Source organism: Mirounga angustirostris, unplaced genomic scaffold, assembly GCF_029215605.1.
Source record: "Mirounga angustirostris isolate CCGP_5_RB_7025 unplaced genomic scaffold, mMirAng1.0.hap1 SCAF_10, whole genome shotgun sequence".
NCBI lineage: Eukaryota > Metazoa > Chordata > Mammalia > Carnivora > Phocidae > Mirounga > Mirounga angustirostris.
The window spans coordinates 64,589,951-64,610,251 of NW_026991718.1; the positions used below are offsets into that span (position 1 = coordinate 64,589,951).

The window sequence follows — 20,301 nt, forward strand, 5'->3', positions numbered from 1 at the left end:
TCCAAAACGTTAATGTGCATAGATTTGGGAAAGATAGGGAACATGGCGTAATTTTTGTTTACAGTCTCTAACCTAACTTTCCTTTTACCAGGGCATGGATGATTTGCAAGTCAGATCAGCAGCTACAGATATATTTTCTTATCTAGTAGAGTTTAGTCCATCCATGGTCCGAGAATTTGTAATGCAAGAAGCCCAGCAGAGTGATGATGTAAGTAATAATTCTCTGATTCTATGTGAATGACCTGTAATGTTTGCATACTGTTGAGAAAAAAAGTATAACTACAATCTAAATCTTTAATGAGGCAGAATAGATTTCTGATCAACTGCGACTTCAGCAACCCCAGAATATGTGGCATTTGATTTGTTTATTGTAAAAAACTGTATTCAAACTCAAGTTGAGATAAATAGGTTATAATAGAATCAAGTTCTTCAAAAAAGTTCAAGTGCTAAAGGCACTTCTAGTATAACTAACAGGGTGCCTTCACTTGTTCAAATGTGTCTTTTTTTCCATGTGAATAAATGTTTAATAATGAGACCACCGTGTTTTCCCACCACAGAAATACTTAAACTTTCCCCTTAAACTCTTTTAAGAACAAAATGAACAAATAGCTACAATTTAAAGTACTCTTTCTTATATCAAATATGTTTTAGTGTTAAATAGAAAATAAATATAATCATGTTCCATCGTAAAGAAGATTTTGATTTCTGTTAATTTGATCCTTGTTATGAGTTACTATTGAATTAAATAAACTACAGTTGTTTTATATGTTTTGTGTTTAATCTCATAATATCTCCTTAGATTTTTTACATTCTTTGTTAGATATTTCCAGTGGTTGTTTTTTTTTTAAGCAATTTTATATTAGAATCAGTTTGAGCTAATGCTACAATTTTAGGCAGTAGAAAAGAAATAGAAGAAATCTTTATGTTAAGTATATTTTAAGGTTTTTTGGTTTTTTTTTAACCCAAATGGTGCTAAATCTGACTTTAAAGAAGTAAATACCTGTTTTACTAATCAGTTTATAATCTCACAGTTGTTATGTGTATCTTTGTGCCATCCTTTACAGAAGGTAACTTTGAATTTAACACTCTTAATTGCTACATTCTCAGTGATGTGTGTGATTAAGGGCACTCATAAAATCTCTTCCGATTGTGAGAATAGGATTCTTAACTCTGAAAGCTTTTATTTCTGTTTTTATTAGGATTCTTAACTCTGAAAGCTTTTATTTCTATTTTTATTAGAAATATTTCCTTGTTTACATTTAATTGACAAATGAGACTTAGAGAAGCAGTTACTGATATTTAACTATGAAAAGTCCCTTTCTCAGTTTCTTTTTTTTATAATCATAGTCTTCAAGGTCTTTCATTTCCCTGAATTTTCTGAGATCTAGCAGTTTAACAATTTAAAAATTTTGTTGCCATAAAATAATTGAGTTAGCCCACAAAAGAGGATACTTTTTTTTTTTTTTTTTTTTGCTTTAAAATTAAGGATTCTACATGCCAGATTCTTTGTTGAGTTCCTGGTAACCTTTAAAAAGAAAAGACTTACCTGTGTATTTGGTGGGCACTTGCTATTTTGATGCTCTTTGAAAGTAAACTGACAGCATTCAAACTTTCTTTCCAGTATTATGGAGCAGATTTGGTTTAGGAACCTGGATTACATACTAAAATACGTTTTGAGCAACAGGAAATACTAACATTTTTTACTATAGTCATTAATTCTTTCTAAGCTAGACGGATAGATTTAGCAGTAATTGCTGTCTCTTTGTTATGCCACAGATTTCACATATTTTTATGCTAATGTCCTTTGAAACATTTAGTAAAACTTATTTTAGAATCTGACTGGGTAAGTAACGCAGCTATTACTGAACCACTTATTTTGGCAGGTATTTTCACTGTATTCTCACTTAAGAATAAACTCATATGTTAATTTTTTAAGATATGATAGTAGCATTGGGGTTATTTTTTTAAGAATCCTTATTTTATAAAGTTTTATACTGAAATACTTCATAGAACTATATGTGGAATTTATAGTAATTCTGGAAGATGAAATTTGCCATAATAAAGTTAAAAATACATAAGCTAATCTCTATGGGTTAACTCTTTGATATTTTGTATTTGAACATATGTATTTGAACAAATTTGCATCCATTTTTTAACTTCTTGTTTTGAAGTAATATTTAATTTACAGAGAAGTTATAATAATAGTACAAAGAACTCCCATATACACTTCACCCAGATTGCCCAGTTGTTAATGTTTTATCTCTAATTTGCTTTATCATTCTTTCTTTGCTTATATTTGTATGTACACATTTACATACAGACATAATTATTTTTGTTCTAAATCATTGAAGAATAAAGTATAGAAATGATTGCACAATGGCTTTTTACCAGTATCTACTTCACTGTCTATTATAATTATCAAAATCAGGATATTAGGATTTTTATAGTACTATCATCTAACTGCAGTCCTATCTAAGATTTTGTCAGTTGTCCCAGTAATGTTCTTTTTAAACAAGACAAAACTGAAAATTTTCTGGTCTAGTATCCAACAATTTGGATTTGTCTTACGTATCCTCATGATTCGATTTAGGTTACTTTTTTGTGTCAGGAATGGTACAGAAGTAATGTTTCCTTCAGTGCATCACATCAAGAATTCCCTCAACTTCAAAAACTGAGCTTAAAGGTTTTTTTTGGTTTTTTTTGTTTTTTTTTTTGGACAATAAACACCTTTATTACATGACCGAAGATAGGAGGAAGATTTATTTGCCTTTCCGGGCTTTGATTTTCCTCAGATAGAACTCTAGCTCCTTGCCCTCTAGCACGTAGCCATCTGCTCGGCCACACTGGCCTGGTCTTGAAGCGATGCACGCAAGAAGCTTGCCCTGCTGGAATTGCTCCTCCACAAGACTGCTGATTTTGGCATTCTTTTTCCTTTCATCATATCTCTTCTGAATTTTCTTTGATCGTTTTTTGTTTAAAATCTCTTCCTCCTCGGGCGTCAGCTTGGCCCCCTTCTTGCGGCCCAGGGGCAGTGCATAGTGGGACTCGTACCACTGTCGGTACGGTGTGCTGTCAATGAGCACAATACAGTTCTTCACCAGGGTCTTGGTGAGGACCAGTTCGTTGTTGGATGTGTTGTAGACAACATCAATAATCCTTGTTTTTCGTGTACAACACTCAGAGCCCCAGGAGAAGTTCCCCACATCTAGCCTCAAGGCACGGTACTTCTTATTGCCTCCCCGGACTCGGACTGTGTGTATGCGGCGGAGGCCAATCTTAGTGTTGGCAGCAGGGCGTCCCAGCTCATATTTCCGCTTCTTGTGGTAGGGCTTTCTCTTGCCCCCGGTCTTGCGGCACTTGTGCCAGTTGTCCCGAGAGATGCCCATCTCTCTCGGCAGTGGCTGCGAAAGAGCGAGCTTAAAGTTTTTTTATTCAGACTGTTTTGCTGTTTCACAGACTTGAGAAATTGGACCATAAAGTTCTGTAGAATTTGAAGAGCTGTTTTTGCTTTCTTCTGACATGTCAGATGGATTAAAAGAAGTATTGTTTTTCTTATTATTTTACCCTATTCAAGTTGCTGCAGAACAAATTTCGTGTGCATTTTTAAATAAGTCTTACATTTAAAGAACAAAGATGTTTCCAGAACATCCATCAGTTTTTATTCTACTTCAGAATAATGTTCCTGCTCCTGTCATTCTTTCTTTTCCTCTTACTTACTATATTCATGGAATCTAAGATAACATGGATGCTAATATTTTCTTGATCTTACCTCAAAGTGTTAGTGGAAAATTTTCATCTTACTTTGTCATGCTTTCTAATTGGCTGATAATAACTGTCTAATGCCATAAATTATAAAATGTATCTTAATATCAAGAAGTTGAAAGTTTTAAGAAATCTTAGAAGCAATGAAATAAGTATGTTCTTTATCTTTCCCAGCCAGAAAGTAGAGAGGCCAACTGATAACCTGGATAATCTCTCAATTCCATATGTAGGTACCTAGAACTTCCCCTCTGTTGCTGATTATTTTTTGCAATATAGCAAAATTCTTAAACCCACAAAAATGTACTTTAAAAACCGTTATGTGCTTCTAAGAATAGTATGAGGTTGGAGTGTGATGAAACCCATGGGAGTATCATTTCTCTAAAACTTTGATTTAGAAATAACTAAAACCTTGAAAAATCTCTCGGAAACCTTGGTTAAACTCACTTAAATGTTGCTCTTTAGGTAAAGGATAGCAACCTTTCTTTAAAAGTCCAGAAGATAAGACTTGATCAGCCCTGTGGTCTCTGTTGCAATTACTCAACCCTGCCATTGTAATATGAATTGTCCAAAGATGGTGTAGCTATGTTCCAGTAAATGTTTTACCGTAAACTTTATTTACAAAGTAGGCAACCAGCAAAGTGGTCTTGTGGTTTGCCAACACCTAACTTAGACCCCTTAGAATATTGCAGGACAGTAATGGTGGCATTTAAAGGCTGACTCTGAATTAAAGGTTATAGTTGCAGAAGCTGCTATGGTGGTGTAAAAAGAAGTTAAAAGAGAGAACATAGGAATAAACAGGCTTCAGTGGAAAGGAGGTCATTGGGCCCTCTTAATTAAGACTATAAATTTAAGGGGAGACGGAGAAAAAAATATTTTATATATACATATATATAAATTTAAGAGGGTGTTCTCTAGATTTTGGTGTCTCGGCATTGACACATACTAACTGGAGTTACTCTATAATGGTTTATTTGCACATCAAGTCATTTGATTTTAAGAAGGAATTTTCCAGTAGTTTTTCTTATATCTTCATTATTTAGCTACACTTACTTGAGCATGAGTTTTTTTCTAGCTGAGTAATGCCATTGTTGGAGAAGCAGGTTAAGGAAAACTGGATTTGTATGTGTAGTATTTTAATGGTACCAGTAAAGAACTCCTGCAAACAGTTAGAAATTAGACAGTTCAACTCTAGCTGGCTTGAATTTTGAAAGAGTGGTCCAACTTATAGTGATTTTCTATTCCATTTCCTTTGTTCTGCCATTGGAGAAATAGGTATGGGAGAGTTAATAAGGTCACTTGGATAGTGTATATCTTAGATGGCTGTACTGCAGTTAGAGAGGCTGGGTCCTTTGATTCGGCTGTTCCTTCTGTTCAGAAGGGCTTGCTCTATTATGTTAATTAAGAAATGAAACATGCCTTACAGACAACATATAATGTTGATAATACTTTTATTTCATTGATGTATGTTCAACCATTCATTAATTGTTTCGGAACTATTTGTTCATTGTTTCTGAAAAATACCATTACTTTTGAGTGGATGTAGTCATGCACTGTAGTAGACTAATTTTAATTATTTACTGAGGTGGGTGTACCTCTGGAAAAAGACTGTTCCATACTGCTCCATGGGGCAGAATTTCTATAAATCTGTGGTGAATTCTAGTATTTTAGGAATTGATTTTTACTTAGTTTGGCAGGATCCAGTAATACAATAATTGTAATAATAATAATAGAGCCTGACATGTATTCTAGGGCTTATCTCATTTTTTCCCATCTTTTTGTCTTTTATTGGCCAGTGTCTACTGTCTTACCAACTGTAGTTTCATATATTTTGTCCAGCTTTTTGTTGTTGTTCCAGGTAAAAACTAAATCTAGTTCCTGTCACTCCATCTTGACCAAAAGCAGAAGTCTGATTTTATATGTATTTTCAGAGCAGATTTTATTGCAAAAGTATGACTCTTATTACAGAATAAGAATGTTTATAGATTCCTGTCTCTTGTGTTTTCTTTACTAAATTATTTTTCATTACAGTGACACTTAAGAGCAGTAAAAAATAAACCCATCTGACACAAGGATTTAGAAGCCAACTTGTTTAAAGACTTTAGTATCATTGCATGTGGCAATTAGTATTTTGATTGTGAGAAATTCCCATATTTTGCCCTTTTCTCCCCTGCATCTTTTTTTTTTTTTTTTTTGGTCTAAGTCTGATTATCCTTTTTTTTCCTTTTCTTTAACAACAAAACTATAATAGGCTTGAAGAGTGCTGTTTAGTTTCTGTGATAATGGAAATGTTTATTGTGTAACCACAAGGTAACCACTTGCTACCTGTGGCTACCAAGCACTTAAAATGTAGGTAGTGTGACTGAGGAATTACTGGTTTTAATTTTAAACTGCCTAATGTAGCAAGTGGATACCATGTTAAACAGCACAGGATTAGAATATTTCTTACCTACACAGCCAGTCTAAGGAGTTTATCTTACAACCATTCTAAACAAAGGATGTCTTCATCAGGTCTCTGTTTTAGAACGATAGTTCTAACAGCATTGTGGAGGAGAGATAACTGGAGAAGGAAGACCTGACCTATGACAGAAGAAAGTAGGAGAATAAGGAATTAATGTATTACTTAGGAATGGGTTTGGCTTCATATATCAGAAAAACCAGGAGTGGCATCAGCAAGATGGCAGAATAGGAAATTCCAGGTCTTGTCCCCACAACAGAAACCAATTTAACAACTATTAACAGACACAAATACCTCCATGCAACTCCTAGAGTCCAGGTTAGAGGTTACAGCATTTTAGTGCAGCACAGAAATGAGAAAAGATGCACTGAAAAGGGTAAGAACAGTTTCACTTTATCCTTGTCACTTCTCCCCAAGTCAGCATAACACAGTACTGAGAGAGATCCCTCTGGGCCCACAGATTCTCTCATGGGGAAAGGGAGAACAAAGAGAGAGTCTCAGTGACATCCCCAGCCTTTCAGAATGCTACCCATGAGGGCCATTTCTTTCAGGTCCTACCCAGAGCAGTGAGGGTATCACCTTGTAATAGCTAAGAACAAAGAAAAGGAGCAGGGGCTCTCAACACCACCACACACATCTCAATAGCTGGTCCACGTACCCCAGTAATGAACCCCATCAGCTGCCCCAGCCAAAATCTCTGACTGGGCTGACGGGTGAAGAACTTTCCCTGCCAAAGCCAGTCTGTAAAGACAAAGAGCTAACTGCTTCTTTAGATGGGCAGACATCAGTGCAAGATTACAAAGATCAGGAAAACTTGACACCACCAAAACAAAACAAAATAAAGCTATCATAACTGACCCTAAGATGATGGAAAACTGAACTGGCTGACAAAGAATTCAAAATAATTGTCTTAAAGAAGTTCAGTGAGCTGCAAGAGAACACATAACTAAATGAAATGAGGAAAACAGTACGTGAACAAAATGAGAAGTTCAACAGAAACCAAGTATTAAAAAAGAACCAGAAGAGGGGTGCCTGGGTGGCTCAGTCGCTTAAGCATCTGTCTTCAGCTCAGGTCATGATCCCGGAGTCCTGGGATCAAGCCCTGTGTCGGACTCCCTGCTGAGCTAGGGAGCCTGCTTCTCCCTCTCCCTGCCGCTCCCCCTGTTTGTTCTCTCTCTCGCTCTGTCAAATAAATAAAATCTTAAAAAAAAAAAAAAAGAAGTTCTAGAGCTAAAGAATACATTGAAAAAAAAAAAGGCAATAAACAGCTTCAACAGTAGACTCAGTCAAGCAGAAATAAAAATCAGAAAACTCAAAGACAAGCCATTTGAAATTACCCAAAGAACTAAAAGAAGAAAGAATGAAAAATAGTGGAGAAAGCTTTCATGAATTACAGGACACAATAAAGAAAACCAGTATACACATTATGGTACCCTGAAAGGAGAAAAGAAAGGAGCAGAAACCTATTTAAAGAAATAATGGCTAATAGCATCAAATCAGGGGAGAGATATGGTCATCCAGGTACATGAAATTTATATGTCCTCAAATAGATTCTATCCAAAGAGGTCTTCACTAAGACACATTACAATAAAACTGTCAAAAGTCAAAGACAAAGAATTTTTAGAGCAGCAAGACAAAAAAACAAAAACAAAACACCCCAAAGAAACAAAAACCCTCATTACATACAAGGGAACTCCCATAAGTCTCAGCAAATTTCTCAGCAAAAACCTTTCAGGCCGGGAAAGAGTGAGATGATATATTCAAAGTGCTGAAAGAAAAAAACAACCAACTGAGAATACTTTACCTGGCATCACTAGATCTGCCTTAACAAGACATGCTTAAAGGGAATTCTTAAAGTTAAAATAAAAGAACACTAAACAGCTACAAGAAAGCATATTGAAAGTGTAAATCTCACTGGTGAAGGTAAATATATAGACAGATACAGAATAACATAATACTCTATTCATGGTGTATAAATCACTTTTAACCCTAGTATAAAAGGTAAAAGACAAAATATTAAGAATAACTGTAACTACAAAAATTTTTAATAGATACACAATATAAAAAAATAAATTCTGGGACACCTGGGTGGCTCACTTGGTTAAGCGTCTGCCTTCGGCTTGGGTCATGATCATCGAGTCCCGTATCGGGCTCCTTGTTCAGCGGGGAGCCTGCTTCTTCCTCTGTCCACTGCTCCCCCTGCTCGTGCACTCTCCCTCTCTCTCTCTCTCTGACAGATAAATAAAGTCTTTAAAAAAATTTTTTTAAATATAAAATAAATTCTGACATCAATAACATAGTATGTAGGTTGGGAGTAAAAGTGTAGAGTTTGTTTTCAATTGCTGATGAGATATTAGTATTCAAAATATGTAAGGAATTCCTGCAACCCAGTAGCAAAAAGACAACCCAATTTGAAAATGGGCAAAGGGACTGAACAGACATTTGTCCTAAGTACACACACATCTATTAGGGTGGCTAGTATCAGGGCTGTAGGGGAAGGTAGTCTCCACAGGAGTTAAAGTTACTCATAATTTTCGCTTGTTGGAAGAACTTGAAGGACAAGAGGTAGTAGGCAATGACACTGTCATTTACGCATAAACCTCGATTACTCAAAATAGAATTCAGGTTTACAAGCTGAAAGCATGGAGAGAAGAGTCATGCTGTGGAAGCATGTGTGTTTCTGAAAAGTAAAAAATCTCAAGAAGGAAAAACAAATGGCATGCTTTATCCGTCTTGCTTAGTGAAAGAGCTTCAGGTGAAACTGTCTGAAGTAGCAGATACAATGAATATTTTCACAAATTGTGTTAATTTTTGAAGTGGTATGGGTGCTGACTATAGTAGTATCAAAAATATGTCCAGGATTGTTTCGATAACTGTATTTATAATAAAAAAGTGTTGTGGGGGAGGTCGATGAATTTCTGTTAAAAGCCGTTCCTGTGTGTTACATGTAACAGACATGGTAAATATTTGTTTACAGTCTTTGACAAACCATGCATTTAAGTGCAATCAGCAAAAAGGAAATAGGTAAATGGATATGTGATTGTGAGATTAAAGTTAGTCTTATAATGTAAATAAAATGTGGAACATGTCCTCAAAAAAAAAAGTATGGCTAATATAAAAAAATAAAGATGACAAGTCTTGACAAGGATGTGGAGAAAAGAAGAGTCCTTGTATACTGATGATGGGGATATATTGGAGCAGCCGTCATGGAAAACAGATGGAAGTTCCTCTAAAAATTAGACTACCATATGATCCAGCAATCTTGCTTCTGTCCATAAATGCAAAAGATCTTAAAGAGATATCTGCCCTCCCATGTTCATTGCAGCATTATTCACAATAGTCAAGACATCTAAGCAACCTCAGTGTCCATCTGCAGATGAATGGATAAATTTGTCATATATGTACAGTGGAACATTATTTAGCCTTAATGAAAGGAAGTCCTGCCATTTTTGATAACTTCGATGAACCTAGAGGACAATTTGCCAAGTGAAATAAGCCAGACACAGAAGGAAAAATACATGATACTTCTTATATGAGTAATACAGACTCATGGAGTCAGAATAATGGTGCTTGCCAGGGGATGGGGAGTGGGGGAAATGGGGAAGATACTAGACAAAGGGTATAGAGTTTCAGTTATACAGGATGAGTAAGTTCTAGAGATCTACTGTACTGCTGTACAGTACCTATAGTACCTATAGTTAAGAATATTATATACTTAAAATTTTGCTGAGAAAGTAGGTATTATGTTAAGTGCTTTTGTCACACAAAAAAAGAAAAACCAACTTAGAATAGTTTTATTAGTCTAATGAAAGTTTTATTAATGTCACAAGTCATGAAGCAGCTCCATGATGTCCTTAACTATACAGCTCATGATGCCAGAAGACTTTCATCTTTTGAGTCAGACATCCTCATTTTCTGGTTTTAATGCCTGTTACTTTGAGGTTGCAAGATTGCTCTTCCACCTCCAGGAATAAGAAAGGCAGCAAAATAATGGAGAAGGCTAGAAAGCTTTTGTATTTTATTTTAAAGCACTTTCCTGGACTTTCCCCTTAGCAATTTCTACTTGGATTTCTTTGGCCAGAAGTAGGTTACCCTTAGCAGTGAAGGATGCTGGGAAATTGTGTTTTAGCTGAGTACATTGCCTCTGAACAAAATTTGGGCTCTGCTAGCAAAACAAAGAAAATAGAGACTAAGTTGGCATCTTGTAGTATCAGCCACACAGTCCCCCTCTCTAGCTACCTAACTTTCATACATATTTTTCTTTGCTCACTCACCTTTCCCTCAAGGGAGATAAATCAAGTTTCCGTTCACTTTTGTATCCAGTGCCACATCCAGAATAGTTGAGTATTAGGTAGTCCTTTTCAAGTCCAGATAAGACTCCTAGTGTTTCAGTGACCTATAAATAAAAAGATAATTTATCTGCCCCCAACATCACAACGAAACTGCTTTTGTTTGGGAAAAGGGAGAGCATACATATAGCAATCATTCATTCATAACTATGATGCACTGTTTCATCAAATATTTGTTGAATAGCAGTAGCTTGGACTCTTTGTCCCAAGAGGTCCTTGATTAACGAAACCAGCTGTCTCTAAAGAATTCCCCCTTGCCTATTTTTTTCCAAAGCCTTTCTTCCCTCAGGATATTATCAGCTGTGGCCACATCTGAGTTGGGCAATAGAAGATCCTTTTCCTCCAAGGCTCTATATAATCTTCATAGTCTGCTTTCTGTTGGTGTGAGTTCTCTGGCCCAGTGGTGGTCTTAAAGATTGAACAGTCATGGACCTTTGTTTATTTTAAAACTTTCTTACAGTTAAGCTTCCTCAACTGTTTAGTAGGCTTCCAAACTATTTGCTTCTTAAGGATTTTAAAGATCTTACCCAAGCATAATCTCTCTTTTTTTTTTTTAAGATTTATTTACTTATTAGAGCACATGCCCGAGCTGTGGGAGGGGCCAAAGGAGAGGGAGAGAATCAAGCAGACTCCCCACTGAGCGCAGAGCCCAACTGGGGGGCTCAGTCTCACAACCCTGAAATCATGACCTGAGCCGAAACCAAGAGTCGGATGTTCAACTGACTGAGCCATCCAGGTGCCCCATGTTCAAGCGTAATCTTTGAACCTAGAGATATCAGTTTATCTACTGACCTCTGTGCCCTTCTTATCTGAAGCCTGGGGAATCTTAAAATGTTCTAAAGAATAGCATTCGAGGGCGCCTGGGTGGCTCAGTTGGTTAAGCAACTGCCTTCGGCTCAGGTCATGATCCTGGAGTCCCGGGATCGAGTCCCACGTCGGGCTCCCTGCTCAGCAGAGAGTCTGCTTCTCTCTCTGACCCTCCCCCCTCTCACACTCTATCTCAGTCTCTCTCTCAAATAAATAAATAAAATATTAAAAAAAAAAAAAAAGAATAGCATTCGATGGTGCATATACCTCTCTCTGGCAGGGAAGTCTTACAGGCCTTTGAGAAAGGCAGTTCTTTTCTTACCTCTTTCACCATGAAGTATATAAATCAGCTTTTTTCAGTTCCACAAGTCACTAAATTATGGGACTGAGTTTGGCATTGATACTGATGGAAGCAGGGTTTATGAGAAACTGTAAGAGAAGACCAGAGCAAAAAGTTTGAAGACTATATTGAAGTGACATTTCAGTGTATGAGCTATACCTTAAGTATTTCTTGCCACTCTGATTTTATTTAGATGTAACCTAAATTCATCATTTATTTTTTTTTTGTGCCTAGTTTTAAATGAATGAACTTAAGAAAGATGATTATATATAATTCAGCGAATTATCTGAGGCCCTAATTAACTGGTAGAATGTAAGTAGTACACGTTGACATAAATGTAAAGTAAATGCCATAGCACTGATCTGAAGAAAGTTTATTGGCTAACACCTTTTTGCAATATCTTAATATTTTACATGAGTTAAGTTTTGCTGATCATGCCAGAATAAAAAAGAACAGCAGATTAATGTGGAATCTACCTTTTTCTTCTAATTGAAATGAGGCTTGGGTCTGGATTTATTAATTAGCTCTGTGAATTTTATTTCATAATTCGTAATTCCTCTTTGAAGAGATTTTATTCTGTTTCTAATGCCATGACAGAATTGATTCATTGGTGTTCAAATTTTGAAACATGGTAGGGGTGAGGGTTCTAATTTTAAGCAGCTAAGTCACTGTGACATGCTTTTGTTGGTTCTTAATGGAATTGAAGAACACAACTTTACAGGGAAATATTTTTGAAAACCACAGTATGTTAAGTTTAGAGGGGCTAGCACAACAAAATAATAACAAAAAATGCTTTATACTGGGGGCACCTGGGTGGCTTAGTCGGTTCTCTCTGCCTTCTGCTCAGGTCATGATCCTGGGTCCTGGGATCGAGTACCTCATCGGGCTCCCTGCTTAACGGGGAGTCTGCTCCCCCTGCTCGTGCAAGTGCACACTTTCTCTCTCTCTCTCTCTGAGAAATAAGTAAATAAAACCTTTTTTTTAAGTGCTTTATTACTGAAGATTTATTTTTATTACTTTACAGAATTCTCCCAATTTAAGAAATTTATCTTCATTCCATGCAGTTCCCTTATTTCATCTCCTTCAGTTACTACCTTCCTTCCCCCAAGAGTAAACATATTCTCAAATCACCAGAGTTGATGTCAAAACTTTTTTCTTTGACATGAGCAATCACTTTGTACTGTACTTCAGTTTCCAAGATTTCTTAAAAATACAGGCAAAAGGCAAATTTTGTATCTGCAAGCTGCTTTGTAGTTTCTTAGTTAAGACCCAAAAGCATGCAACCTAATGCAAATCTCTGTGGCATAAGATTATTATGTAACACGGTGTGCACCCACTTGCCTCCTGTGGAGAGTTGTATACTGGGTTTTCTCACTTTTTTGCTAGAAAGGATTTTCTCATTTGAAGCTCAGATAATCTGTGTTTTAGGGTCAGATGATGTGTGATCTTCCTTATTCAGTCAACTTCTAAATTCTTACCTGAGGCTGAAACCTAGAATGAGAATCTGTTAGAATCTCCAGTGAACAAGAATCACTGGTAAATGATTTTGTTTTCCACTTCCCTACATTAATGTTGCAGCTGTAGGGTGCTCTGCTTTTTAGTGGGCTTTTTCACTCTAGTGTGTTTATAGAACTTTGAAAAATACTAGAAACATGAAAGTTTAACTAAGTTCATTTATTCTTTGGTTCTGATTTTGTTCTTTCAGCTGGTATATTTGTCTTATATCCAAACCAGTTCTAATGGAAATGCATTTTCTTTCAGGATATCCTTCTCATTAATGTAGTGATTGAACAAATGATCTGTGATACTGATCCTGAGCTAGGAGGTGCTGTTCAGTTAATGGGACTTCTTCGTACTCTAATTGATCCAGAGAACATGCTGGCTACAACTAATGTAAGAAATTATTCTGAGATAAAAATGTTTTGGTCTAGTCAGTTTTAGAGGATTTAATATATAATAAATTATGTATAAATATATAAATTATATGTAAATATAAAATCTTTTTAAATTTGTACAATTATTTATTTATTTATTTTAAAGATTATATTTATTTATTTGACAGAGAGAGACACAGCGAGAGAGGGAACACAAGCAGGGGGAGTGGGAGAGGGAGAAGCAGGCTTCCCACTGAGCAGGGAGCCTAATGCGGAGCTCGATCCCAGGACCCTGGGATCATGACCTGAGCTGAAGGCAGACACTTAACGACTGAGCCACCCAGGCGCCCCGTAAATTTGTACAATTTTTTAAAATAATAAATACTTGAGTATTTGTACACTTCGTATCCAAGTAGCTGTGGTGTTCCTGTAGCAGTTTATTTGTGGCAAAATACAAGATTGTAATCTGCGAAAATCTTAGTAAAAAGTGTTAGCATTTCTATTTATGGCCCTTGGCCTCATTCTGTTAACTTCTTAAAAATTAATACACAACAGGATGCGTATATGTAACACTGCTGAAATGTAAACAGTAAAAATGGCTAAGATGGTAAATTTTATAAAGTTACATGTTCTTTAATCATAATGAAAAAAATTAATACGTACTGAATGATCTCAACTGCATAGTAGGAGAAGTCATTCAGAAAGACTTATAGAAGTATTCCAAAATATTAATAATTGTTGTCTCAAAATGCTGGGATACTTTTTCTTTATAAACTCTCTCATATTTAAAGAAGAATATGTATGTTGTTTTTAAATCATTACTTGTTTTTTCGAGACCATTGTATAAAAAATAGTGGCCAAAAAAAGGAACTGTTTTCCAAATTTCCAAATAATAAATTTTTAAAATTTAAAAAATAGATCTAAATTCTATCCTGTTTCAGATGACTTGATAAATCATTCTGGTGTTTTTTCATATTTGACTATGCTATGAATGGAGTTTCAGATTTGAATATGTGTGGATATGAACTTTCAAATTTTCAGCAGTTAAGTTGCTCCTCTCACATTGCTTGATAGATTCTTCATTGCATTTCAGGTCACAAGCATATTAGAAAAAAAGTTCTTCTGAATAATTTTCTTCAGAAAAATTTTTTATACTTGTTTTCATTTTAATTTAGTAATATGAAATAGACTTGATTTTTCAGTTCTGCAGAAATACGATTAAGGTGAATATAACTAGTTTTTTGGTGCTTTCATGATATCTTGAAGTATCTGTTGTATATGACCTGCATTAATTCTTAAAGATATCTTATTAATTAAAAGATAAAATATTTTTTTAATTCTGTATGTTTCAGAAAACTGAAAAAAGTGAATTTCTAAATTTCTTCTACAACCATTGTATGCATGTTCTCACAGCACCGCTTTTGACCAATACTTCAGAAGACAAGTGTGAAAAGGGTAGGGTGTCTTACTTATCTGCTTATGATTTCCATTTTTAAAGAGTGAAATAAGTAGTATAATAGGCTGTCTACTCAGTGCTTTATTTGACAGGGAAATTACTACTGAAAATTTTAAACTGCGTTATAAAATCATGATTTCCCTTTTTTCAGAGGGACTATGTTAGAGAATGATACAGAAAATGTAGCAAAAAGTATTACACCTTGAAGAAGAGAAATATAAACACTTTAACAGAAGGGGATTATTCTCAAAGCTGTTAATTACCTAGAGGGGGTAAGAGTAAACAGTATATTACCTACATTAGAAAATCCAAGGGAACCATCATTTTGGAGAATAATTTGGCAATATAGTACAAGCTCTTTAATTTCACAACATAAGGATCAGAAGTTGATGGGTTAATCAAAAAAGTTGGTTAAAGCAGAGAACAGTTTAAAAAAATAAACTCTGTAAACATTCTAAATGCTGACTCATTTGCTGATATTTTTTATAAGGGCAAGCCTTTTTTTTTTTTTAATGTATTTTTTTATTGTATTTCCATGTCATCTTTCATGCATAAACTACAGTCATAATTCATCAGCTCCAGCTTCTGGTTTTACTGATTTTCTAGACTGTATTCAACTTAGCCATAGATAACTACATTTTTATGATATTTCATCAGTCTGTGATGTTTAAAGTATGTAATCATACTGCCAAAAATAATTAGTGTAAACAAAGGACTTTTTGATAAGCATACAACTCAACTGGTGAAATGAGAAATGGGCAGGATGGGGGGATTTTATCTCTGAGAGTGTTGGTTAATCTGATGAGTCATTTTAAAAGGAAGTCAATTAAAGAGAATGCTTACTAAACTAATTAAGTTGTAAAAATGGGCACACCTTACATAATACCATCAATTCAATTTCCGAGCATATCCTAGGGGACATTTATGCATATGCATGACAGGTACAAGAATGTATAAGAAAATAAAGAACACGTGATATATTCATACAATGGAATACTATATAGCAGTTAAAACAACTGAATTTTAATCTGTCACCTAACTAGTTCTTGAAAATATAAAGTTGGGTAAAAAAGCATTTGGCAGAATGTTTTCATACAGAATGGTTTCATTTGTATAAATTAAAATAAATGCATTTTAATCTTTATTTTAAAATAAAACACTTCCAGCGTACAGAAATATTTAGATAATTGTATAACAGACACCCATATATTTCCTGTTGACTTTATCAAAACTAACTTGCCCTATCTTTTTTTCAAATATTTTTGAAAAGAAAATACAGATATTGTTAGTTTCCTGTGCACCGCTTCACATTCTCACTTCACCCCCATCTCTCAAGGAATGCTGAATTTGAAGTTTATCACCCCATGTCTGTTTATATTATTATGACAAGTGTAATGTATTATTTTTCATATTTCCAAGCTTGATATGAATTGATTTCTGTTGTACACATTATTCTGCATTTTTTTTTGCCCTTACTCAATGCGTTTTTAAAATCTGTCCATATTGATACCTGGAGTTCTTATTTATTTTTAAATCTTGCATAATATTCTCTTTGAGTATGTTATAATTTAGCCATCCTGCTTCTAATGTACATTTAAGTTTCTAGTTTTTGCTATTACACACAATGCTGCAATAGACATTTGTATTTTTCCCTATGCAAATGTGCTCTGAAATATGTGCCTAAAATTCAGAACTTACAATGTCCTACTTATTTTTTTAAAACTTCAAGGCATAAATTATCATTGTTAACGTGTTATTCTGGAGTTTAAGAAATTCCTATATAGAGAGAGACATATCCTAATTGTTGGGGGATGACTAAGAAATAAAAGAAAATGTGCCTTCTCTGGTTGTAACCTCACTTTTTTATCACAATATTTATTGTCTTTTAACAATTCCTCATCTGCACCGAATTCTGTAAAGGACTGCAGATACAGGTATAATATTTGACTGAAACAACTTTTTTTAATTGAAGTTTAGTTGACACATGATGCTAACTTCAGTGGACAGCATAGTAGTTCGACAAGTCTATACATTAAGCTCTGCTCACCACAAGTGTAGCTACTATCTGTCACCCTATAATGCTGTTACAGTACCACTGACTATATGCCCTGTGCTGTACCTTTATCCCTGTGACCATACATTCCATAACTGGAATCCTGTGTCTCCCTTCATCCATTTTGCCCCTTCCTTCACCCCCCTCACAACTAATTCTTTACGGTTATTATGCAGGTAAAATGAGATTACGACCAAAGACATCCTTTGTATGTTGTAAAGGACTAGGAAAATGTTAAATAATTATTACTGAAGTAACTGACTTTAACTTTTTTTTATTAGATAATATAGTTGGATCTAACAAAAACAGCACGATTTGCCCTGGTAAGTATAAATTTTTATTTTATGAACTAATATAAATTGTTAAGCTTTTTTTGCTCAGAGTATAATGCATTTATTTATACAAGGCTAGGAAAGGCATTTTTTTTTTTTAATTTACCTTTTTCCTCTGTTGTAAAGAAAAACATTTCATTTTCTCTAATATAAAAAATGGAAAACTGGTTGGAATTTTGTTTTTGTTTTTTACTGTAAATTTAGAGCTAGTTTTCTGATTTTTTTTTTTTGAAAAGACATCTGAAAGTTGAGGATTTTAGTTCATTATTTTTGAAACCTAGTAACTAAGGCCTTAGTGTTAGTGTTCGTGACAGCATTATGCTTAGGTATTATTTATGAATCTGAGTGTAAGCACTGTTGCTTCTACTTGGAACATGCATACCAGGTATGGGCCTGGGAATATAGAAAATATGCTCTGTGCACCTAGCATCCTGTCTTTTCTACCAGGTTCATCAATGGTCTAGGAGAGCCAGTTTCAAATGAAGAGACTGACATTCAGAGATTGGATTAGTTAGAGATATAATGATTAGTTTCATGTCCTAATTTGAGAAAGTGAAAACAAGACATTTAATTAAGACTGTAGATCATTGTTACAAAATCTTTTGTGAATAAAATTAGGGAACTGAGGGATTAAGAGAGTTTATTTTTTTTAATGGTGAGGGACTAGTTCAAATAAATACCAGAACTATATTTTGTATTTTTCATGGCTTTTCTGTTATCAAAAGAATGCTGATTTATTCCCGATAGCATCAGAGTTCCACAAAATAGTCATGTGTGTAATCTTCTTGAAAAATAAAATAGTTGGACTAGATTTATTCTGTAAAGCTGTGATTCCAAAATTTCCTCACAGTTTAATATTTCTTGCCTAAAACTTTTAATAGATGTCAGTAATTATTGACAGAAGCCCTTTGACATACATTGAATTTTGATGTTCAGGAACCAATTTGAAGTCATTTCATTAATGTACCAAGGCCTCTTGAGGGAAGAAAAGGTAGTTTATTTTAGTAGGCCTTTCATGGGTATTACACTTTGATGTTAAAAAGGTTATTGGTAAAAAATCTCAATGTAATATTTTTCACTTTATATTCAAATAGCCAAAAATGTCCTTTCCTTAAAGATGTCTTTAAAGAAAGCATATTAATTTTTCTTGGGAAATTTTGTTGTACAATGTTAGGCAAAAAGCTTGAGGTATTTACTGTTTACTGTGGACCCTTTAATGGGTTCATTAATATTAATAATGAAAGCACATACTAAGGAAATATTACTAAGAAGATCTCAGTGCAATGAGGGTTTTCTTACCATGTTTGTAGATTTTTATTTAGGCTTTTTTCCCTCTTAACACTAATAAATATTTTATACAAGAGCCTTAGAAAGTATCCATTTAATCAATAAAACTGAATAGTATTGCAGAGTCTGCTATTGAAAAAGTAAAAATCTGTAGCTTTAATTGATATAAAATGAGGAAGAAATACAATTTTACTTTTGCTCTAAAATATGGGACATAAAATTTATTCTCTTTATTTAGGTGAATTACAATATTTTCATGTGATGACTTTTTTTGTAGATAATTATCAAACAGCACAGCTGCTTGCCTTAATTTTAGAACTACTCACATTTTGTGTGGAACATCACACATATCACATAAAAAACTATATTATGAACAAGGACTTGCTAAGAAGAGTCTTGGTCCTGATGAATTCAAAGCACACTTTCCTGGCCTTGTGTAAGTAACAACTTAAAAAGAACATTCTTGTAAAGTATTTTAAGGAACAGTCGATAGAGATAAAACCTGAAGTTACCCATGTGAATTGATTTATTTTTTAGCAGTATATATGCCATCAAAGAGATGATTATGAGAAGTACTAATCTTTTGTTTTCTTTTATTTAAAGGGCAAGAGGAATAGGTCATGGTGCTTCCCACCCACATATTACTCACATTTAGATTGAATTAGTTTAACTGTTGTGATAAAATACCACGTACGATGATGACATTTCACTAATAGAACAAGTCCTGCTGTCTTTCACATCTGCTTCATCAAACTGTCATTTATAGTGACTTTTTTTATACCTTTGAGATATGGGCCTTCAAACGTTTTTGTGTAATTTGGGTTATTTATTGAACTTGTAAAATAACTTATGAGTAGTCCCCCTCAGTATACCACTTGGACCAACAATGATCAAACTTAAATGCCAGTAGTTGCGTCAGTGTTGATTTTTGGCAAACTGTTAAGTTTCCTTTCCTCTTCATAATTTTACCTGCAAATAGCGATAAAGTAACCTCCTTCACCCTCCAAATAAAAAGAGCTTTGTGTGTTTTTTCTGAGCATAAAAATTACGGTTAAAATTGAAACATTTAACATATAGAGAAAAGATTAATCTCCCAACTCCTTTTATTTTTAAGGCCTTAAAAGTAGCTACCATTGGGCGCCTGGGTGGCTCAGTTGGTTAAGCAACTGCCTTCGGCTCAGGTCATGATCCTGGAGTCCCGGGATCGAGTTCCGCATCGGGCTCCCTGCTCGGCAGGGAGTCTGCTTCTCCCTCTGACCCTCCCCCCTCTCATGTGCTTGCTCTCTCTCATTCTCTCTCTCTCAAATAAATAAAATCTTAAAAAAAAAAAAAAAAAAAGTAGCTACCATTAACTCCGTGCACAATTTTTCCTATTCCTTTTTCCACAGCCGTACAAATTTATATAAAAATTCACACACTTTACAGGTTTTTTTGTTTTATTTTTATAAAAACAGGATCATATTAACATGTTTCTCAGCTTTTTAGTATTACTCTAGGTGATCGAATATGGTCTCAACTAAATTTTTTTACTAAATGTAGCTGAGTCACACTTGATGGAGTGGCTCTTCCACAATTTATTCTGCTGT

At 34.6% G+C, this 20,301-nt stretch overlaps 2 protein-coding genes across 5 annotated transcripts in view; one reads left to right on the forward strand and one right to left on the reverse strand.

Moving 5' to 3' along the window:
• The window catches only part of PPP4R3B (protein phosphatase 4 regulatory subunit 3B), a 63,924-nt gene that overhangs the window by 28,804 nt on the left and 14,819 nt on the right, over positions 1–20,301 (forward strand). For 3 of the 4 annotated variants that reach the window (XM_045884968.3, XM_045884967.3, XM_045884969.3), the window contains 5 exons: positions 92–208; positions 13,475–13,606; positions 14,940–15,042; positions 17,378–17,419; positions 18,993–19,151. In XM_045884968.3, coding sequence (XP_045740924.1) covers positions 92–208; positions 13,475–13,606; positions 14,940–15,042; positions 17,378–17,419; positions 18,993–19,151 — 553 coding nt within the window. The remainder of the gene's footprint in view (positions 1–91; positions 209–13,474; positions 13,607–14,939; positions 15,043–17,377; positions 17,420–18,992; positions 19,152–20,301) is intronic. The other variant, XM_064572490.1, reaches the window with a different exon arrangement.
• Positions 2,717–3,410, reverse strand: LOC123851295 (small ribosomal subunit protein eS8-like). The gene has a single exon (XM_045884972.3). The coding sequence runs from the start codon at positions 3,384–3,386 to the stop codon at positions 2,760–2,762; it is 627 nt and encodes a 208-aa protein (XP_045740928.1). The 5' UTR covers positions 3,387–3,410; the 3' UTR covers positions 2,717–2,759.